The sequence below is a fragment of the Aphelocoma coerulescens genome, chromosome 6 (assembly GCF_041296385.1).
Source record: "Aphelocoma coerulescens isolate FSJ_1873_10779 chromosome 6, UR_Acoe_1.0, whole genome shotgun sequence".
Taxonomy (NCBI): domain Eukaryota; kingdom Metazoa; phylum Chordata; class Aves; order Passeriformes; family Corvidae; genus Aphelocoma; species Aphelocoma coerulescens.
In genome coordinates this window covers 32,621,825-32,643,795 of record NC_091020.1, presented here as the reverse complement: position 1 = coordinate 32,643,795, position 21,971 = coordinate 32,621,825, and the positions used below count along the sequence as shown (strand labels likewise).

Genomic DNA, 21,971 nt, shown 5'->3' with positions numbered 1-21,971 from the left:
CATCCAAAAATTAGGTCTAACCCACACCTTTACCTAAGAATTAAAACTGTGACAAACTTAGGCTCCAATGACCCCAGAAACCATGAAGAAAAAACCTGGTCTGCTTTAGATGAACAGAATAAAACCATCTGAGGCAGATGCTGTTCCCCAGATGCCAGAACGACCTGTGTCATTGCAAATGGGCATAACAGACCTTTTAAAAACAAATACAACAAGAAATATGGCAATTCTGCTTCCAGTTCCCCCAACACCTCATAGTGCAGACTGGGAGCACAAACACTGTAGCCCTCCAAAATCCCACAGCTTTCAATCAAGCAAAAGGAATGAAGAACGTACATTATGTCATGATGGTGGATAATTATGAATGTTGCCTTTATGTTTATTCACAATTAGCTAAAAATATTTTCTAACCAGAAATAAATTAATTCTCTATCTGTTCCCTTGATGCACATTGCCAGAGTTATTCAAAACCATTTATGTTATGAGCTGCAAGAGGGAGAAAAATACCACAGCAAACTCACTGATGAAGACTTTATGTTTGAACTGAGATGCAGTGGCAAAAATTAGTGCCCACCAGCTCATCCCTGAGCAATGATGGCAAGGTTGTCCCTAGAAATTCTAATGGTGGGTTTCAATCGGCAGAGGGTAAATCAATACCACTTTTAGAGGGTAAAATAAATTGGGCAGCTGAATATTGGTGTGTTCAATGCCATTAATTATCCAGTTATGATGACAGAATTAATAAGGATAACTTTTTCCTTTAAGAAGGACAAGCACTTTATGCAGTAGTTACAAAGAATTGACTGTACAATGTTGTTCAGTGGTAGAAATAAAACTTCCATATTTTAGCTCAAGGATACAAAATCTCTATACAGTTTTTAAATGAGGATCTTCTTTGATAGGCAACAGATAATGAGGCAACAGATTCCTCAAACTCATTCACAGTCAGGCATCTTACTTAAAATAGCTTTCATATGTGCAAGTGAAGTGAAATCATTAACATAAAAGCTTCATGCTGAATAATAACTGATCATGCTGCAAAATAAATAAGTAAAATTAAAAAGCCCATAAATCAAAGAGGAAATTTGAATTGTTAGCTTAGAATTACTTACAACAGAGAACATACAGACATCACATCTTCTACCATCCTAAGACAAATAAGACAAAGAAAAGAGAGACAGACAGAAGGAACTGACAAAAAAGATTAACCTACAAATACTCTGTTAATGTTAATGTGTTAAGGCAATCTGATCATGCATATTTTCTACCTGTATAATCTTAACCCCTACTTCTTATTGTGAAATACATGAGGAGAAAAAAAATATTAATCAAGTCCTTCAATGTTTTCCAGTTCAATGCTGTACTTCTGACACGCTTTCATCTTATAGAACACATTTTTCAAAGCTGACACCTTCAACTTCCTTTCAACACACTAACTGTCCTTGCCTTCCATGATGGAGGCCACCTGCTTGCTTTTCAAAACACAGTATTTGTTATTATATGAGATGCAAAACTGTTCCTGAATGGCAGCTAAGCTTAAGGAGAGGGCACGGTTATTCCCGCTTTTGTCACGTTTGCTGATGTGTTGTGACAGCACAGAAAAAGCTACTTGACCATTTCAAACCATCTACCCAGGTCAGGATGGAAAATGACATTTCTTTAAATCTCAGCTGTTTTGGTTCTCTCCAAAGCCTAACCTGGTGTTCTGACAGAGCAAACTGGTATCTCCCAAACCAGACTCAAACCCTGCCAAACAGCTTAGGCTAGGAAAAGTTCTCATTTACTTATAAGCTTGGCAGCTTCTGCTCATCTCTCCTCATGTGCAATGGTCACGACAGCTGGCACCTTCCATTTCTAAACGGCCTCCAGCCATCCAAGAGCTTCCAGAGCAATGCCTGCACAAGCAGTGTCTCTCCAAACCACCTACTTTTACTCATCACTGTGAGCTGGCACTGGGGAGGCATCAGCTGCTCTTTGCTCAGCATCACCTGAGCAATGTGATTTGTCTCCAGGCAGCTCAGCACTCAGGTAGATGACCGGAGAGCAATTTGTATCAAGCTGACACCTCTTCTAAAAACCTCATCTTTTCACAATGCTTAGACTGCTTGCAGGCTTCATTCAAGAACAAAAATGGCTTATTTTTATTGATTTGACACATTAGACTGAGCACATGGCTCAGATTCAAAGTAGTGCAAGGCTTAAGCAAAGGCTTAAACTCACACCTGGCTTCCTCATCCCTAATCTAGAAATCACTGCCTTCCACATGAGGAACTCATTTTCAAACTGGTCCATAGGGTTTGATTCCTGCACCCCTCAACAGTGCTAATAATCCCTCCTGCCACTGCCTCCCCTGGCATCCCCTAACAAGCCTTAGGGTAATTTTCTTCTAGAAAGTACCACAGCTGCAGGCTGCAATGTATTATTAATATGCAGAGTCTCCTCTTTGTAAAAAAAAAAAAAAAAAAAACAAAAGCCCAAAGAACACTTGCAAAAGCAGGTTATGGGGCTGCAGTGAGCAACACACAACACAACACAGTGAAAGCAGTGCCAAGCACAGGCTGGGAATTCCTGCAGCCCTCCTGACCCAACAACTTGTGAGCCCTGAGCTGGGGAAGATTCACTTCTCCCCCATGATAAAGACCAGCAGTGAACTTTGTGATTCTAGGACGGGGTTTTCCGGTGATTCATTTTCCCAAGGACAAATGTGGCTTAGCAAACTCTCTGTAAACTCATTTTGCCCCTAAATTAATAACTTTGGAATTCTTTCCAATATTCAAAGCAGATGGGAGAACCCAAGAGGCCCACACTGGGGGTCTGTCAACTCCAGCTACTGGAAGACACAAGGAGACTCTGGCTGGCTGCAAAAACTTAAGGATCTGGTGATATTAAAATTCCCCTCTGCACTTCCCCAGTAAGACTCAAATTGTTCTGCTCTTGCTGTCAGACTTTTAAATCTTCTTGGTTTGGACCAAACCAGTTTGGACTGCAGGTTTGGAAAATGTGTCATTTACCACTAAATTTCAGGTATACCTCACAAAAAGAAGCAACACCAGAAAAAAACAGGCTCCTCTCTCGAAGAACACAACTCAACTTCACAGCGGTCTAAAGTACCCGTAAATCAGAAGTGCCCCTAGGAAGAAAATAATGGCACAAGCTTCCTCAAATCTGACAAGGGAATCGAATTAGAAGCTTAGAAGGCAGGAGGCTGCTCAGAAAAATCTGAATAACCTCCATCTCACCCTGCATAGGAGATCAGCTTTTGTACTGCTTTACATGAAGCATGTTATCTTCTTATCTTAAATTGGCATTTAAAATTTTTGCTCCCATTTTTGTTAGCTAGCTGGAATATTTAAACCATAAAGGGACATGAACTGAGATACTTTCTTATAGATACACACAGGAGATCAATTTCAGATATATGGGATATAAACTTAGTGGTCACCAACTCAAAATAACCATATCTGAACAAATAAAGCACCATGCAAATCAGCAACCAGCCACGGGGATTTTTAACCAAATACCTAAAACCAGCAATGTAGAAAATTTATCCTGGAATTTGTCACCTATGTCTAAAAGCTGAATATTTCCCTAACATGTAGCAGTTTTGGAGATTTTAAACTTTCTGCACAACTGTAAGCTCTCTCACAAAAAGGAATTTTTTCACATTTTTTAGTTGTGTATGTAAAAAAGAAAACATTTCAATACTGCACTCTTCTGTTTCAGTTTATTTTCTTTTAAATACCATAAGTCACTGGATAAAACCATCTTCCTGCTGCTTGCAGTATGAGATTTGTCACTGCCTTACTATTTCACATCCCACGCTCAAAAACAATGATTCACGAAATAGTTGTGCTGGTGTGATTACTTTGATCATCTTAAACAGCATCAATTTCCCAGGATGAGATCACAGAAAATTGGGTACGAATCTGATAAAATTACAATTTAACCAGGTTCAAAACTACACGGAGTGCAAAGACTTAAAAAACGCCATTGCCTAATGTGGGTTGGTAGCTCTGGAAATATCAAATTATTGAGGAAACAGGTTGAGGGAGAGCAGGAACGGCCTCCCAGCATGACTCCAGTTCTGACCACCAACACCTACGGTCATCTCCCTCTCTCTATTCAAATATAAATCCTGTGTAACTATGCTAAGGGGGAGGAACGGGCTGCTTCTATTCTAGAAACGCCTCTGCCCTTTAACTTACGTTTTTAGTGGCGTCTTCTTCTTCTTGGCAGGTTTGTTCAGGCTGTCTCCTTCCGTTCCATTCGTTTCATTGGCACTGGCTGGTATCTCAAAGGAAGCTGGAGATTTGGAGGGTGAGCTGGCTATCTTAGAAGAAGACTTGAAAGGGTCAATGGAGTCCTCACACATGTCTGGCTCGAAGCTGTAAGTTTGTTGGGGCAGTTTGGGCGATTCCTGCATTTTTGTACTGGATGAGAAGGGGTTAAAATTGGGATCATCCCACTTGTCGATATCAAAAGTGTAAGAGCCTTTTGTGATGGGGATTTCATTTGGATCAGTGGGCGACTTGGTCGGGGTGGTTGGAGCATTGTCAAGCTTCTCCACCGGTTTTTTAGTCTTTGGCCTCCGTAGCGGCATTTTAGCACCAGGCTTTTTCCCTGCTTTTTTGGGAGGAGGAGTGCTCTCCTGCTGGTCTTCGCTCCCCCCTTTCTCCTCAGAGTAATCGAACTCCAGCCTCACCGCGACGCCTTTGACGGGAGGGTCCTCCTGTCCCCCGGTGTCCGGCGGAGTCACCTCCACAGCCTCGGGGGCCGTTGTTAGAGGTAGTGTTTTCCTGCTGGCAGGGGGAGAGTTCTGCACCTTGCCACCTCCGGAGCTAAATGCACCAATCCCTTCGAAACGGTCCGGATCCGAAGGGTCGGATCCTTCAGGCACAGGCGGGGCCTCCTCTTTCTCAGCAGAGATTTTGGAAGGTTCAGTACATTCGGGCTTTGCTGAGTCAGCCTTCACCTCAGATGCTTTATCCTCACAAGCTGCGTGGCCAAGCTCAGGAGGTTCTTGTGGGGTTTCCTTCACCAAGGGAGCATCCAGAGGTTTTTTGGCTGATTGCTTCTTTTTTAAGGAAGCTGGTCTGGGTTTTTTCGTTCTCTTGAGGGTACTGGAAGCACTGCTCGAACCAGTACCGTACACATCTGCTGACGGTGCTAACGTCTCACTGTTGCCAAGGTAAGATGCTCCATCAAAATCACTGGCCTGCAGGCTGAGAGATCGAGACAACGTGGATTTGGAAACTGGGACCGAATCCGTGGATTTTCTCCGGACATTTGCTTTGGGGTCACGATTCTTCGGCTCTGCAGAGCTCGTTCCTAAGGCATGGAGAGAATCGACCAGCTCGATGTTATCAAAGTCCAAGTTGTAGGTTCCACTGCTGGCTATGGGCTTGTCCTCGTCGAAGACAGTGGAGAAAGAATGGGGAGGGGGACGGAAAGGGCTCTCTTGAACTGGTTCACTGTGTGACACATCGGTTACGGGTTCAGCTTCTGAACACAGTCCTGTGGGAACACACAGAAAACTCAGCGGACTTCAAACAGATTTTTACAACTGGGGCTTAGGAAGTTTTGTTACAATCTAGTATTACTGCAAGTAAAAGAAAAAGGCATTAAAATCATACAAATTCACTAAGCAAACCGAAGTGACTTTTCCAATACAAGAACTAGATTAGGGGAAAAAATAGATCTGTTTTCCCCAGTACAGGATTCAAGGCAAGTTTCACAAAAAGACAACATACATGTTTGCAACAGCCTCTAAAGCATCTCTTCTAAACTATCACTTATAGAGATGGATATCACCATAATGCACTAAATATTCCAAATACCAGAAAAGCTGCTGTCGCGGGTTGGGTTTGTCCGGGGCGGTTTGTCCCTATGCTTGCTAACCTATGACATTTGCACATAAAGCACTTTTTTACTCCCATTTTCTACTACTATAAAGAGTCACACAATCATGTCAGAGCTCTTATGCTCTGTAAATTGACTGGTGCTTCGGTAATTACATGTTGACCTTAAGTTTTGTTTCCCATGTGCTATTTTTACCAATTTACCCAGAGGAAAATGGCTTCCTCTCCACAACCCATCAATGCTGCTCCTCTATCTGCCCCAAGCACTCAATATACTCTACTCTGACCTCATAATTACAAGTTTATAATAAGAGATGAATAATTGAGAACTTAGTATGAAATAAATTATGGTAAAGGTAAAAAAAAAAAATTCATTTAGAGAACTCCACAAATATTTTCAGCTGAAAAATCTTCCTTTAAAAAGCTAGAAGCTCCCTACAGATTATTTAAACCAAGTTTTTCCAAGTGTAGTTCTAACTTGTTGATGAGAAGAAAATTTTGTAGAGAGATTTAAATGTTAAGCCTCTTAATCCAAGCAGCTTTCCATTGCAATTAAAGGTCTTCTTATTGAATGGAATCCTAAAATGATTTACAGAAGTCTCTTCATCTGGGATATAACTCTATTGGACAAAGTAGAAAAAGACAAGAGTGCATAACAAAAATCCAGAAGATATATAGGTAGGAAAGCATGAAGGTGAAGGTCCTTCCTTGCTGCCTTCCAGCTCATTAGGCTGATTATCCAAATGTTTTACAAATCCTGCATATGGTTTGCTCCTGCTGTGACTGTACTACACTGATGTGAATGTACCACGATCACCTCTGTCCCTGTGTGTCTCTGTGGGGTACCATAGACCTGGGACAGCTCTCCCCAGCTCCCACTTCAGGCTGGGCTCAGCCAGCTGCTCTCAGCTCTCATCAAGAACAAAATGCCCCCGTGTTTCCTGTTGAAGCAACACAGCCTTCTTCACATTGTCATTTTTTTAAAATTATGCAATTACAAAGAAAAACAGTCAAACAAAAAAGAATGCTTTGCTCAACCCTAAACGATTTCAGAGACATTTCCACTCATCCTTTTCATACCAACCCTGACATGTTTTGCAAAATAACTCTCATTTTGCCCCGCCACATTCATTAACAGTGTTCATAAAAGCAATACAGACCATCAATTATTATTTTAGTGAGAAGCTATGAATGGATTAAGAACAGGGAAAAAAATTTTTCCTTTGTTTCAGAAGAAATTGTATGTCTGCTCAGAGACTGCAAGAATTATTATTTATGGGTGTAGAGGACAGAAAAGGATTTAAGGGAATTGGACACATTTCCCAAAGTGGCACCATGTACTTCCAGAGACTGTCAAAGGGATGACAGCTACGCAGTTTCTCTTTCAAGACTGTGAAAGTTCACTAGGCTACATCAATTAAAATAATATTCTAATGTGTTTTTCTGCTAAATGAATGCTAATAGTGTGGCAGTACCGCAGAACAGTTTATTTTTCTCCTTAATCCCCACTGGTTTGGGCTTGGTTTCAGCCTGGCTGAGGGGTCATTAATTAGGCTTCGTTTGCCAGCCGAGCTGGTGCTCACTTCACACACACACATCACTTTGTGACACTGATGGGACTCCTGTTAAGGGCACTCAGAGAGTGCCATAAACCTCCAGCATTAGCCTAATCTGTCCCTTTCACCCTGAAAGGAGAATGGAAGGCACTTCAGGGGAATACATCACAATAAACACTGGGATGTCAGCGGAGTACAAATGTAGGTCAGCGTGAAATGAAAGTGGGATCTGAACAAGGAATGGGCTGCAGTTATGCACTGTTTTCATTCCAGCCTGAGTCAAAGCCCCCAACAGCACCGAGGCCCCGGTTCAAAGTAGTATAAACATGCATTAAAACAAAGCAAAATAAAATAAAATAAACCACTGCCCTGCAGGACTTGGACTGTAAATAAGAGGCTGAGGTTTGGGATGCATCACGCAAAGGGAGTGTGCAAGCTACTCTCAACAAACCAGCATTTAAATTCTGTGTGCTCCACACAGTGCAGGGCTTTAATCTTCTTTAACTGCTTATTTCACGACTTCCTCCTCATCAAATCCTTTTTACTCAAGAATACGGATTTCTGCAGAGTGTTGCTCGGTATTTTTATTGTTTCTTTATGAAACAAGATATGAAACTGCCTCAGAAAACATGGCTCTTGGCAGAAGTGAAATGCTGCTGTCAGCCTCTTCTGGCTTTACGACAGGACTGGCTCACTCCTGGTAACAGCAGAATTGCTGGGGCAGGAGATATAAATGGTACTCAAGGCTTTATCACTACAAAGGGACATGAAGACCATTCTTTCCTGACATTAACAGCCTGTTCAGAGAGCAGTGACATTTGTTCTTTTACAACACAAAGTGAAGCCAATCAGTATCACTACAGTATTTTATTAAAATGCAGTTTGATCACAAAGGAACATACTATGACACAAGCTATGGGAATTAAGACAGAACTTGCCCCAGAGAGAGACCAGCACAAGGTTTTCAGTCAGGTTTATGCCTTTTATTGGCACTGAGTCACCCACAATTTGTACTGGTAAGAGCTGCCCACAAGTGTAGGTATTAAGTTTTATAAAGCACTCCAAGAATGTGGAGGATAGCTGTGGAACTTACACTGCAATAAAAAAACCAGGCAAGCTCCTCAAACTCTCTCATTTCATTCAAAAAAAAAAAAAGGTCCAAGTTCACTAGGAAATTCCTCTGATTTCAGATAAATTTTGACTGGATCAACTATGGAAAAACCCAACCCCAACCCCAACAACATAAAACTCAGACTTCTTGTATCCAGGTGATGAGACCTAAATATTAGAGCTACATGGAATATTTAACATTGGGCATCTTCATCTGGCACCTGTTATGGCAGAACCAGAAGTCGCTAGAAAGTCACAGAACCACAGAATATCCTGAGTTGGAAGGGACCCACAAAGATCACTGAAGTCCAACTCCTGGCCCTGCACAGGACAGACCAAAGAATCCCACCCTGTGCCTGAAAGCCTAAATAAGATATTGTAAGACTGTGTGCATTAATCAACAAAACAATTTTCTGTTGCTCCTTTAAAGAAGTAGCCAAGGCAAGAGGCTACTGTGCTGAAGCATCTCTAAAGCAGAGGGAACCCCAATAAACTGAAAATAAGCCTTAACATGCTGAGCTGGAAACAAAATGAAACACTATTCTGACAGGCTTAGCAATAAAATTTAAACAGATATTATAAGTTTGATATACAAACTAAATATACTAAATACAGCAAAAATTAAATTCCAGTTCTGTGTTCTAGAGAAAAAGCAAACAAAGGCAAACGTCTGGAAAATGCATACAGCATGCACCCACTTACTACGTTATGAGGAAAAAATGCCAAAAGCATGTAAGAATTGGAGTTACCTAACACTAGAAATTTTCAAACACAGTTTATTTCAAATTTCTTCTTGTTATGACAACCCTTTGATGTCAGGAAATCAATTAGTACCACTTTTTTAAAGTTCTGTAAAAATACTTTTGTCATTTATTCTGAGAGAAAACTTTGTATACAAAAGTTTCTTCTCGAATTTTACGTGTCAGGCTTCAAGAGGAAAAACACTGAAGAGCAACGCTTTCCATACCAAAAATTTAGTTTGTTTTTGTCTGGACTGTAATGTCTCTACTGGAAAGCCTGACCTCAAATTTCCCTGGCACCAGAAAGACTCAAACACAGGTGCCCCATATCCTGATTGCTGGGCTACAATACACACAGGGGACTCCAGCTCTCACATCTCCCCTGCGAATACCATCTGAATTCAATACTCAGCTGGGGAAGGCAGTAGGGGTGACAGAAAATTCCTAGGCAGGAATTCCTGGCCAAAACCAGGGTATTTGGGAGAATGGGCTTGGGGGACATTCTGGTACTCAGATGGATGAAACAAGGAACAAGAGGACATTGAGAAGCTGAGGAGACACGCAACAATAATTTAAAATAGTGACAAAACATAGTAAGTGCAACCTCAAACTCTCCAATTTGCCTTGAGATTATAACCCATGTTTCCCACAATTTATTTAGGGAGGAATGGAAGAGCTCATTGGTGGCACTTCCAGGGGCCCAGGGGTAGTTTCCATACTTGCTCTGTTGCTCCTCGTCCCCTCCAGACTTGCCCTCAGACTGACTCCCCTCCTCTGCTCTGCTGCTGATGGACCAGAGCCATGCAGCAGGTTTTGCCCCATCAGGAGCTGGCACAAACCCAGCATGAGTCCAGCTTAGTTCACTTTCATCATATTTATGAAACTACCATTGAAGTCAACCTAATTAAAAACTCTCCTCTTGCCTTTCCGGCAGTGGGGTCCAGCTGCTGTGCTAATGATATCACACAGCACAACTACAGCCATCTGCATAAGTAATTATTGTCAGCTATAGATGAAATAATCCTTTAAACACTTACTGTGCTCCCTCCTTGCACCCAAACATAGGCTCTGTCACCCACCCCATGTGGAAGACAAAGCCATGTGGCTGCTGAACCAGGAACCCAGCAGGACAGTGCTGCCTCTCCCTATGCCTGTGCCAGGCTCTCCAGCTGCCCATATTCCTCACTCCTCCTTTACTGAAACCTGTTCTTTAAGCTGTATGGTACCATCCAGGAACTCTGCTTCAATGCCTGTGAGCCCTGAGGAAGGGACTCGCTCTCTTTGTGCGCAGCCACATGCATAACTTAGGAAATAAATAAACTACAAGACACTCAAGTGGTTTATAAAGTACAAAATGTTTAACTTTTCTCATTTCTAAACACCTAAACTACAGTCTTAGTATTATTTATTTCTCCTAAAGATTTCCAAAACAAATGAATGCTTTGTGTTGCCCTCCCACATTTGGATTTTTTCCGCATTACACATCTTCTTCCCCTCCAATAAATTCCCCTGTTGTATAATTGTGTTTTGCATCATTTTGGAACACTGAACATAGCTCTGTCACTTTGCTGTAACTTGCCTCCCATTGACAATCTGATTTGCAAATGAAGTGGTTTCCTCTCTGCCATCCAATGGCCTTCAATAAAGTTCACACTGGCTATGAATAGATATATTCAGTTTGCCACTTTTCTTCAGAAAGATGTGAAAGAAAGGAGGGGGAGAACTGGGATGGAAGGAGACAAGAATCACACGTGCCAGGGAAGCACATGTGTAATCAAGGGCTTGAAGATAATCTACTGCAGTAATTAAAAGCACACTCCAATCCTGTTCAGCACGTGTGTTCTTTTGTTCTCTGAGCACTTACTTTGTAATCGTTGGATTGCCAAGGATTTAAAAAAAGGAAAGAAGATGCAGAATGAGTAACTTTTGGTACAATGACGAGGGAACTCTAACAGCAGAAAGTAAATAGCATCAGGATGCCTCAGTATTTAATTTTTATTTTGTGAAATCAGTTTGTTGAAAATCCTTGAAGCTTCTTATAAACTTGTATCATAAATCATGATCTTAAAGAGCATTGCTTAATGAATAACTCCCAGAAATGCTTTAGGTGGCTTGAGACCTTTAGTGGGACGTTACAACTCTTTCCAAACACAATACAAGTGAGCTTTAGACTGCTGGGAGAAATATTATCTTCATACAGTTTAGCCAGGTGATCAAGATGACTTGACTTTCAGATGGGAAAAAAGACAGCATAATGGGGGATTCATTCTCAAACTGTTGAGCTGTCATCCAACAGCCCAAACAAAGTTATTTTGGGCTAATAGCATGCTTTCTACTCCCTCATATTCCATTACTCAATCTGGAGAACAAAGAACACTTCTATGGGGAACGAATTTCTTTGGGTTTTAAACACAATTCTGCCTTTTCAAGGATTTTATTTTCCCAGTATGTACCAATTTTCACATATATATACCATACATACATTCATACATAGCCCTGTGTTCCTCCAATGAAATCAGTATTTCTGTTGTTCTAACGGGCTTTTTGATCACCTCCTGTTTCAGGTAACACATTTGAAAATGGCATTTTGTTAATTGTCACAGTTAACAGTGCTTACACAGGAACCTGCATCTGCAACTCACATCTCCTTTTTCTACTCATCTGACTTTCTAAAGGCCCTACAAAAAGAAGCTTGGTTCAAAAGGAATTAAATTCTTTTCTACAAAGCTCCTCTTTTCTTTAATATTTTTCAAACGTTATGGACAGATTCTCCAATACTTTATTCCAGGAGGCAACAGGCTTTTTCCTCTCTCCATGGGTAATTAATTAATATTCCAGAAGCCAATTTATTAGCATTAATTCCTTGCCTGTGCTTAGAGAAACAGCTCTCTGCATATTCACCTCCCTCAGTAATGTGTCCCACTCATTACCTGTATCTTCCACAGGCAGCTGAGGCTTTATTTCTTGCTCTGCTACGTCTGCAACAACTGCTGCTGCTGCTTCAGGGGGTGGCTGTGGAGGTGAAGGTGGTGCCTTGACAGGTGTAGTGGACTCCGGGGTCTCAAATGCTTCTTCAGAGTCAGAGCTCCTGGGGAAAATCAAAGCAGAGACTGGTGAGCACAGTGAGATTCACGTTTGCAGGTCAGGCTTGGGAACGCTGGGCTTCCTGAGCTGGTGGCACAGACCTCAGCTCTCAGGCTACCTCTGCATTTCCCAAAGGAGATTTGACATTCCAGGATGGTTTCCACAGCAGGATGTCATGGCTGTGGTCTTCTCCCCTAGACAAGTACTTATGTCATTTGTCTTAGACACTTGGAAGTAAATCCATCCTGCAAAGCCTGCTTCCCAGTGTCAGGGTGGCTCAGCCACCCAGACCAACAACCCTGTGTTACTCCTTGGCACAAGCACACCTAAATGAACTAAAAAATATAAATAAAATAGATCCTCTCAAGAGAATTTCCCAGCTTCATAAAAAACCCCCAAGCATCTAAAATACCACCAAATTTCTTTGTGTGCTCTTAAGGGTGAGAGCAGACATGAAGTTATCTGAGGTGCAGCAAACCCTTGGGCATCCTCCTCCCAGAGAAATACTACATTCTATTCTCAGCAGAATTTTACCAGAGCCCTTTCCAAACAGACCTTGTGACACAAGGTAAGACAGCCTATAAAATGCATGGAACCCTGGTATTTTCAATAATCGTTCTGTGGCACCATGTGCTCACAGGGACACAAAAAACATAGGGACCACAATGGGCTGGTGGCAGCCCAGGAAGGAAACAGCAGCACCCAAAATGGACTAATTCAAGTGAAACACAAGCTTGAAAGGGAGCACATCTACAAAATGATGAGTAACATAAACATTAAGTGAAGATCTAAACCATTGAAGGACACATCATCTGCTCTTAGAGGTGTACAGCCATAAGAAACTGTCCTTCTAGGTCTGGAAACTGTAGATCAAACTTGTTCTTAAACTGAGCCCAAATCATAAACATTTCAGCCTTTGTTTGGGAGCAAGGAATGCAGTAATAATGGTGTCATACTCAATATGCACTGAACAAATGTTCAATACACATTCAATAAGCATTTCTGTTGGTCAGATGCAGCTTTGGACTGTTGGTCTGTAATAAAGTGAATTGAACATGGCAGTTTGGTAGAGGACAGGACTGATTGCCTCTTCCCAGTGAATCTGTGTTGCCATAAAATGAGAAGCCATTTCATCCCCCAGAAGCACTCCACAAGCCACCCCAAATCAAGGACTCCTCTCATTTTGCTCAAGTTAAAAGATAACTCTGAGCTGCCAGATTCTGTTTGGTTTCCTGAGACTTGTGATTATTTCAAGCAGCTCCATGTCAGGAGAAGTACAAATACAGGATTTGCATTCATTTGTCTAAATCCATCACAGCATAAAGCCTTCGGAGAGCTGGGGAAGAAGAGACCCCAGTGTCACCCCTTACAGCTCGAGGAGCACAGTGGTCCTAATCTTCCCTCTCCCTCTTCTCTGCAGCATCCCAGTGAGAGCTCCCACCTCCCCCTACACAATCAGGGTGCACATCATGACCCTGTGCCAACCAACTCCTGGATCATCACCCCTACTCCTGAAGCAAAAGGAGTTCTACTAGGTGATAACTTTGGATGTTTGGAGATTTATTTTTTTTTTCCTCCTCAAAATTACAGAGCTCAAAACCACCGTGTCTGGCTTTCCACTGTATCTGTTGTCACAGCTCCCCAAAAAACCTTTTTCGTGTCACTTCTTTAACCATGCTCATTCCTCAGGCCACAGAACAGTCAAACTGGAACAGGCCCACTGCATAATTTTAAATTATATCCCTACAAAGACACACCAGGTTTTAAGCTCTACATGTTTTAAGCTTAAAGAACAGCTGCAAACAAAGGGCTTCTGTAAATAAAGCCTCACAATAGGTATTCAACAACAACAACAACAACAAAAGCTTTCTCCTCCCTCCATGGAGCTGGCTCAGGAAACTTTAAAGTAGAAGAATCAAAGAGAAACAGAGTTGTGTGATATTTTCCCAGTGTCATAAAAATAAACCCAGGAAGTTATCACCTAAACCAACAAAATGAGAAGTAATTCATATCTCTCAGGCTTTCATGCAGTTTTTCATTGTGCTGCGCTTAATTAATGTTTCACCCTCTACAATATGAACTCGACGTCTTGCTCTGCAATACTCAAACAATAATGTTTAGACTCCTTTTTTCCAAACTGTCTGTATAGCACACGTAACATGCAGTAACTGGAACAGGAAAAAAACCCCTCTATTTTCATACCCTACTCAAAGCAGTAACTGCCCTGTTGAACTGCCCTGATGGAGAAGTTCTGTGTCCTCCTTTAGTTAAATTATGGAAAGAATTGGTGCCTGTTTATCTCCCTTTTAAAGGAGCTCCCTTTGTTTGCTTGGTCTCTTCCTTGGATGAGCTGGGCATAAGCATTTGAAGTAAAGAGAAATATTTGTTCTTGTCTGTTCACTGCATGAGTTTCCACTCTGGAAAACCTCTCGAGTCTGTGGACAGACAGTTGAGGTGCCTGAGCTCCAGAAAAAGGCTTTGTTTTGCTAATATTTAATAATTCCCAAAAGATTCTGATGCAACACTCTTGATTTTCAGCTATTACAATCAAGTAAGAACTGTCTTAACCATAACTCAAATCCTGACAAGCTTGTTTTGGGAAGTAATTGTGCTCACAAAGAAAATTCTATTTAACAAAGAAACATGAAGGGAAGTTTAATACCAGAAAAGCCTTCTCTGTCATGGCCTGGGATCCGGGCAAGGGCATAAAGCCTGGAAGCACATTCCAGTACTATGCTCCAAAGTCAACATGCATCCTGGAAATACTAAATCTTGTGTTCAGTTTTCCCTAGTGAAAGAAAATATGGACGATCCCTCTTATGTGGGATATTTTTTTTTAAGACTACAGTCCTACGTTCAAACTATAAGAAAAGATTTTCCCAGAACAACAGGATTTCCTGTGAAAAGGAAATTACATATTTCAGCCAGTTCAATTCACAACGCCTTTTTTCTGAGAAAGTCAGGGAGCATGTGGAACAAAAAGAAATAATGCTGCTGCACAGCTCTTAGCATAAAACAAGATTGCCAAATTGTGATACACCCTGAGAATAGGCACCAATTCAAAGCTGCACAAGGAGCAGCCACCACAGGTCCAGCTGTGGGCAGGTTCTCAGCAAAGGAAGAGTCTTGATCATCTAGAAGATGATTCTGATGCTCCAGTCAAGGATGAAGCAAAGAGCAGAGGGTGAGTCCCCTGTAGGACTTGTTTGTGGGGCAGTGATGAAGTGGGAGCTACAGGAAGGAACACACATTCATGCATCTGTTTAGCCAGCCTGGGAAATTAGTGGGAGCTTACTTTTATAAGATGTCATACAGATCTTTCCATCTGTATCCTTCGGATTTGTACACAACAGGCAAAAAAATAGGGATTGTAGAAGTCACAAAACATTCTTTTCACTCTGTCTCATTCATGTTCCTTCTTGAAAGAGCCAGTAAACAGTAAATACAACACATACAGATGGGGTTCAGTAGCAAGGGAGAACAGGGAAATCCAAGAATCAGACTAGATCAACCAAATCTGGTAACACTGCATCAACTTGTGGAGCCTGAGCATTCCCACTCTCATCTGGGAAGTCTGAGCTCTTGCCCAGCCTGCTACATAAATCTCTGGAGGAAATACTGAAGGCAGTCACCAGGGCTGACCTCTCTTCCTCACCTCTGGCCTTGTGGAAACGCAGCCTCATAAGTTACATTACCTCTTTTTATAAACCACAGGCTCTTACAATTTAAATCCTCCCTGATTTCAGAATGAAAAATTGCCTTTTTGTCAGTGCAGCTGGAAAGCAGTCAGGAAGCAAGAATGAGATTTCTTCATTCCCCTGCCTCTCCTCGCTGCCTGCCCTCGTCAGGCAGACACAGCCCCTCAAGTGAGCGAGATCACCCCAGTTGCCACACGGAAACTCAATTCATTAAAAAGTAGCTTTCAACAGAGCTGTGGCCTTGGGCCGTGTCGGGAACGCTGCCATCTGCCTTGGGTTCCTCCAATATTTACACTGCAGCAGCACAGCCAGCACCACTGTGCTCCCTGGTTCCATTTCACAGCAGTGAAAGAGAATATAAAAGAAACTGAAAAGCAGGACTTTGACATGAGGACTGAGCTCAGCAGCATCACCTCCTATGGAGGGGCTCAAGGGAGCAGAACTGGAACTGTGATGTGCCAAGGGAGCTCCACAGGCTTTTGCAGAGTTACTTCATTTAATGTTAAATCTATACAGAGTTTTTATTTAGTGTACAGCCTACTTCAGGAAAAAAAACCCATGCCTGACTACTTCATGGAGTACTGATCTATTGGTGTGCAATATGAACAATCTGGAGAGGAAATGGGGGGTGATATTATGAAATTTTGAAGCCAGGAGTTGCTGCATTACTGAGAAGTTCTGCCTGTGCTGGGAGTGGGGAGAGGGGGATGGAGCCAAACGAGATGCTCTCCATCAGCCAGGGTTGTGGAATCACAAGTAACAACATGAAGACTGGCTTCAGGGGCATCTGCTCCACAAAAGCTAAGGTGAACAGCCTCTATTTCAATTTGTAAATTTTCTTCCAAACTTTGCACTTAGGAAAAATTATGTTTTGGTTCCCTAATTAGTGGAACGTGTCCTGGATTAATTGAGGTCTCTCCTACCTGTCAGCAATATCACTGATGCCCTGCCAGCACTCTATAAACTCAACTTCCTCACTGCTACTCAAAAAACTCACCAATTATTTTGTCTCTATTGATACAACAACTTCATTCTCATGGTGTATTTGGAAATAGGACATATTGGGAGGAAATAAACCAGGCAATCTTACAACATGCACACAACAACAACAAAACCAAACTGTGCCACCCAAGAGTGCTCAGGAGGTAATGCAAAGAAAGCAACGACTGCAAAGGTTTATTGGATGCTGTTGTTTGCAGACTGACCTCTAATTGTAGTGCGAGGGCCATTTGGAAGTGTACAGAGAAACTGAGGACTCAGAAGATGAGCAATTCCTCCCTGACCAGTTTTAACTGGTAGTAACTCCTACAGTCTTTTCTTGAGGTACAGCTGGGCTCCCTGAGGGGGAGGAGACAGAAATGGGTATTTTGTCTTTTTTTTTTGTCCCGTCTCATCTTTAGATCCACATGTTCTTTACAGCTGGCTAGAGCTGCAGCTCAAGGGGAAAATGTCTGTCCAAGTACATCCATCTAGGAAACGTAAATCCACATTAAAGTCCTCTGCAGACCTGCTTCCTGAGCCTTAGGACTCAAACAAGGAATCTGCCACCAGGGCATCATCACACAGTGCTCAGTTCCTGTACTAGGTACTGGCAAGAATCTGAGGCAAGCACAGAGTCCAAAGCCATGGCATGAAGGGCCCAGATGAGCAAACACTGCAGTGCTAATGCAAAAGCACTATCTGTGGCAAGACCTAAAGGAAACAGATTCCATCAGGCCTGGCCCTCCAAAGCATCTACAGCTGTTATATCATAAAGTTAAGGTATAAAGTTCATGAGTATTTACTGAACAATTTATCATGCACCAAGAGAGGAAACTCAATCACAGAGAAAAAGAAAAAAAAACAAAAAAACCTTCTTAAAATGTTCAATTTAGTATTGAAGATTAATTTTGGCTTTCATTCTTGGTATCTCCCACTGGGAGACGAGCTGGAAATAAAAAGGAGGAATGAGTTCTGTAGTTTCACCTCCATCGATCATTTTTAGAGATGATCCTCATAAAGTCTGCATGAATAATTCAGGTGTGGTTTACTGATGAGCCCAGAACCAACGATGCAGGAGTGGCTGTATCCTTCTGAGGTCAATCTGATTGCGTGTTACTTAAGCAGGCACTTTTACTGCAGTGGCAAGGGCCACCCAGGCTGACAGATTTGGAAAGACACTCAGTAACTCCAAGCTTTAGAGTTTCTAAAGCCAGAGAGACAAGGCAATCAAAGATGTGCATTAATTTCAGTCAAAGCTTATTCACTGTAAAAATCTGATAAAACCTTTTCAGATTTCTTGATGCCATTTTCAACGGTTAAACTGATTTTCCTCTTAAAAATCCCCCAAAACCAAGCAAGGAACAACAAAAAAAGAACACTGAGGCAGGATATTTCAGCAAAGCATCTCTCCAGATGAAGATCAATCCTGCTCTCAACTCTGCCTCTGAACTGCTGCACATACACAGAATCATAAAATAATTTGGGCTGGAAGGGACCTTTGAAGTTCATAGAGTTCAGTGGTCCTGGTCAGTTCAGTTCAAGTCTGCCTTATCCACTCAGGCTGGGACCTTTTCACAGCATGAACAGCTTCTTGCTGTAAATGTATGCAGAGTCCAGAGGGGGAAAATGACTTCTTATGACATTTGAGGGCTTCTTCTCAGTTTGTTTATATAAAATTAAATAACTGACAATCTCTCATAATTCATCTTGTGGTATCACTTGTGGTACAGTTACACAAATCTAATACAGAGATACACAGTCTTTTCTCTCTTTTTTTTTTCCTTCAAGCTCTTAAAAACACAGCCCTGGATCATAATTCAAAATCATCAGGAGAGCCCAAATGGTAATTCCTTTCCTGGAGATCAAGTTACCACTTTAGGCCAGCAGCCATTAGCTGACCCAAGGGCATACTCATGAGGACCAAGAATATTCTACAGCTACAACAGAAGGTCATTTTGTTAATCCCAGCACTAGGTTAGGATAATATCAAAGATGTGCCAACTTTCTACGCTGTGATTTTTGCATAGTATTTGTCTACACAGTAACTTGCAGCTAACATGACATCCCCCAATAATTAGCTTGTTTTAACATGATGATTGTTAGCTATAACATGCTTTGAATATGAAACATCCCTACAGATTTTAAAAACCCACAGAAAGCAGAGATGCAATGGCAGAGTTATCTGGGTATTTTAGGTATTCATATTTGGTGTCTACCAAATTCGAATTAGTCTACCTATCAAACCAAGCACTCGCAGATCTCTTAAATGCATGGTTTTAAAAAACAACACAAACACACATGGTGAGAGGCATAAAAACCTCACAAACAGTATTTCCCTTTTCTCTAATAAAATATGCTTTTGCAATTAAAGGGGGTCTCAGAGGAATTCTGTACCCTCTCTGGGGGTTGAACCAGATGATATCCAGAGGTCCCTTCCAACCCCAACCACTGTGATTCTGTGAAAACCTTCTGCCCAAAGCCAGTAACCTCAGCCCAGCCTGCCGGAGCTGAAGGGTGGGTGACACTTCAGGGACCATGGAAAGCCACCTGTCCTGGTGCCTCTGCCCCCTGGGGAATGTTCCCAGTGCCGGATCTGATGTTTATATTGAGCCCAGAGCTGGGGGAGGTACCAGCATGTCACTTACATGTCACCACACTCCCATTTACAAGACAGTTCCTTTAGGGACACATTTTTGACCATTAAGTATTAATGGACCTCTCTCACACTATTGTAGGGCAAAGTGACAAGATCATCCATCCTAGGATTAAATAAATCCACAACAAACCCATACTGTGAGGAGACCAACCACAAAATGGGTCACAAGACGATGCTGTTGGGAAGGAAACAGATCACCAAGTCTTCCTTCAACTCACATCCTGCTCCCACAGGTGTGACACCATTGTCCCACAGGAACATTCCTACTGATGTGCACACAAAGGAGGAGAATAAATAAAAGAATATAATAAAATTATGTTTGGTACCTGCAAGGTGGACACAGGAAAACTAGAGGGTAGTGGGCTCTGAGAGCCTGCTCCAGCAATGTGCAAAATGCCCCAGACCAATGACCAGAAGTCAGTGGGAATTCAGAGATTTCTAGTGCTGAGTCTGCACTGAGGAAGTGCCATCACCTTACAGGGGAATCCTTCAGCCTGCTAGCTGGTACGTATGGCACATATACAGAACATGTATGTGTACAGAAAAGGCAATCACACCTTGAGCTACTTGCCTGCAACACTGGTGCCATATTCCACAGTTTCTGCCTTGCAAAGTCTGACCACCAAAACAAAGCCATAATTTCATCACAGGATCATTTCATTTTAAACAATAATGCTGGAGAATAATTTTAGTCTTACTTTATAACAGTCACCACTGCTGAGTCACCAGATCTCTCATTTCTTTTTACTTTAAAACTGGAGCTGGCTCAATGAAAAGTACAACTCCAGCTTCTTTAATCACAGCGATTTAAAATAATTTTATAGAAGAAATCCATGAACTGGGATGAGGTAAATTTCCTTGGTATCTTCATTTTTTATCCTGCTATCTCTCTGATGCATTAAAACACTAATTAAAAACAATGCTTTAGGACAGCGAAAGAGAGGGCCGTTTTTAAAAAATGGTTTTTGTGAAAGAACACAAACAATCAAAACTGGGGAGGTTTAAACAGAAATTATGTTCTGCATTCTAAGTAACATCCCACAAAATCATCTGCAGCTCCTTCCTCAGCAGAGGCTTTCTGCTCAACCCAAGAGCAGGATAACATCACGTGTTCATTTTATGGCCTGAGCTATGAAGCAGCAGAGAAACATCTTTTGCAATTCTCACTTAAGAATGAAGCTTTTATCAAATAAATCCCATTCCACCGGAACGACAACTGCACAAGAGCTCATATGGACATGGATGCGTGGAGAAAGCAGGGCAGGAGCTCCTCTCCAGAGGAGGATTTTAATATTATTTCAGCATAAATATTCCCAAAGAAAACACAGCTCCCCAGAAAAATAACCATGATTACAACAAAGGTGGTACTTGCCAGCCCACAAGGTTGTGTCGTGAGAGGCACAAGGTTGGATTTCGGGACACAAGGAGGAAGATGATCCTGCAGCCAGACTCATTCCCCTGCCCTGAGCAGTTCTGTGCCTCCCCTCACCCCAAGCCCAAAGGCTGTAAAATCCTCTGCTGCCCCAGAGCACCTCAGACAGCTCAGCTGAAGTGTCAATGATTGGCAGCAGTGTAAATTTGGTGTGAAGGGGTGAATATGGTCACACACTGCTGCTGATCTAATGCTACCGAGTCACTTCTCTGCTCTTCCAGTAACCAGGCTTCCAACCTGAAGTCCTGGCATAACTCAGTGTCTGAGCTGAGAGACAAGAATCTGGATCTTCTTTTTTTACATAGGTGAGATAACAGAAATAAAATGCTATGGCTTCCCCTTTCAGATCTTTATGTGGGACATATAATAGCAAGGGACAATAATACCTTGTGTGTTATCCAAGCCACACAGATCAGTTTGGAAATGTGTCTTCTACAACAGATTGTAAAAAGAAACTTAAGAATACATTAAACATTAATCACTTGCTATAAAAAGGCCAGTTTTTCCTCACAGGATGGCTATATTTAGAGAACAGGATTAGAACTGCAGCAGAGGATAACTAAAAGGGCATAATCATCTTAAAAATAATGTTTAATTTTGGTTTTTAGCCTATTGTCCTATAAGCAATCTTCCTACCATAACTGAAATGGGAAGAAGGAATTATTTTTTCCTGCTTTTTCTCCTTGTTTATTCAGCAATTTTGAGCACATTTTGTGCAGAAGCCAAATTCCCACTCCCCCAACGAAAGCCATTTCCTGCTTTCACACAGCAACGAGAGAGAAATGTCTCAAACTGTGGGAAACCACATCTGAAGGAAAAAAGACTGCGGGATATAACATGGCACACTTACAGCAGC

The 21,971-nt window shown here is 41.9% G+C and overlaps 1 protein-coding gene across 5 annotated transcripts in view; it reads right to left on the bottom strand.

The window, feature by feature from the left end:
- The window catches only part of TACC2 (transforming acidic coiled-coil containing protein 2), a 129,353-nt gene that overhangs the window by 27,336 nt on the left and 80,046 nt on the right, over window positions 1-21,971 (bottom strand). For all 5 annotated transcript variants that reach the window (XM_069020181.1, XM_069020184.1, XM_069020182.1 and 2 more), the window contains 2 exons: window positions 12,195-12,352; window positions 4,206-5,514 (listed from right to left, as the gene is read on the bottom strand). In XM_069020181.1, the coding sequence (XP_068876282.1) occupies window positions 4,206-5,514; window positions 12,195-12,352 (1,467 nt within the window). The remainder of the gene's footprint in view (window positions 1-4,205; window positions 5,515-12,194; window positions 12,353-21,971) is intronic.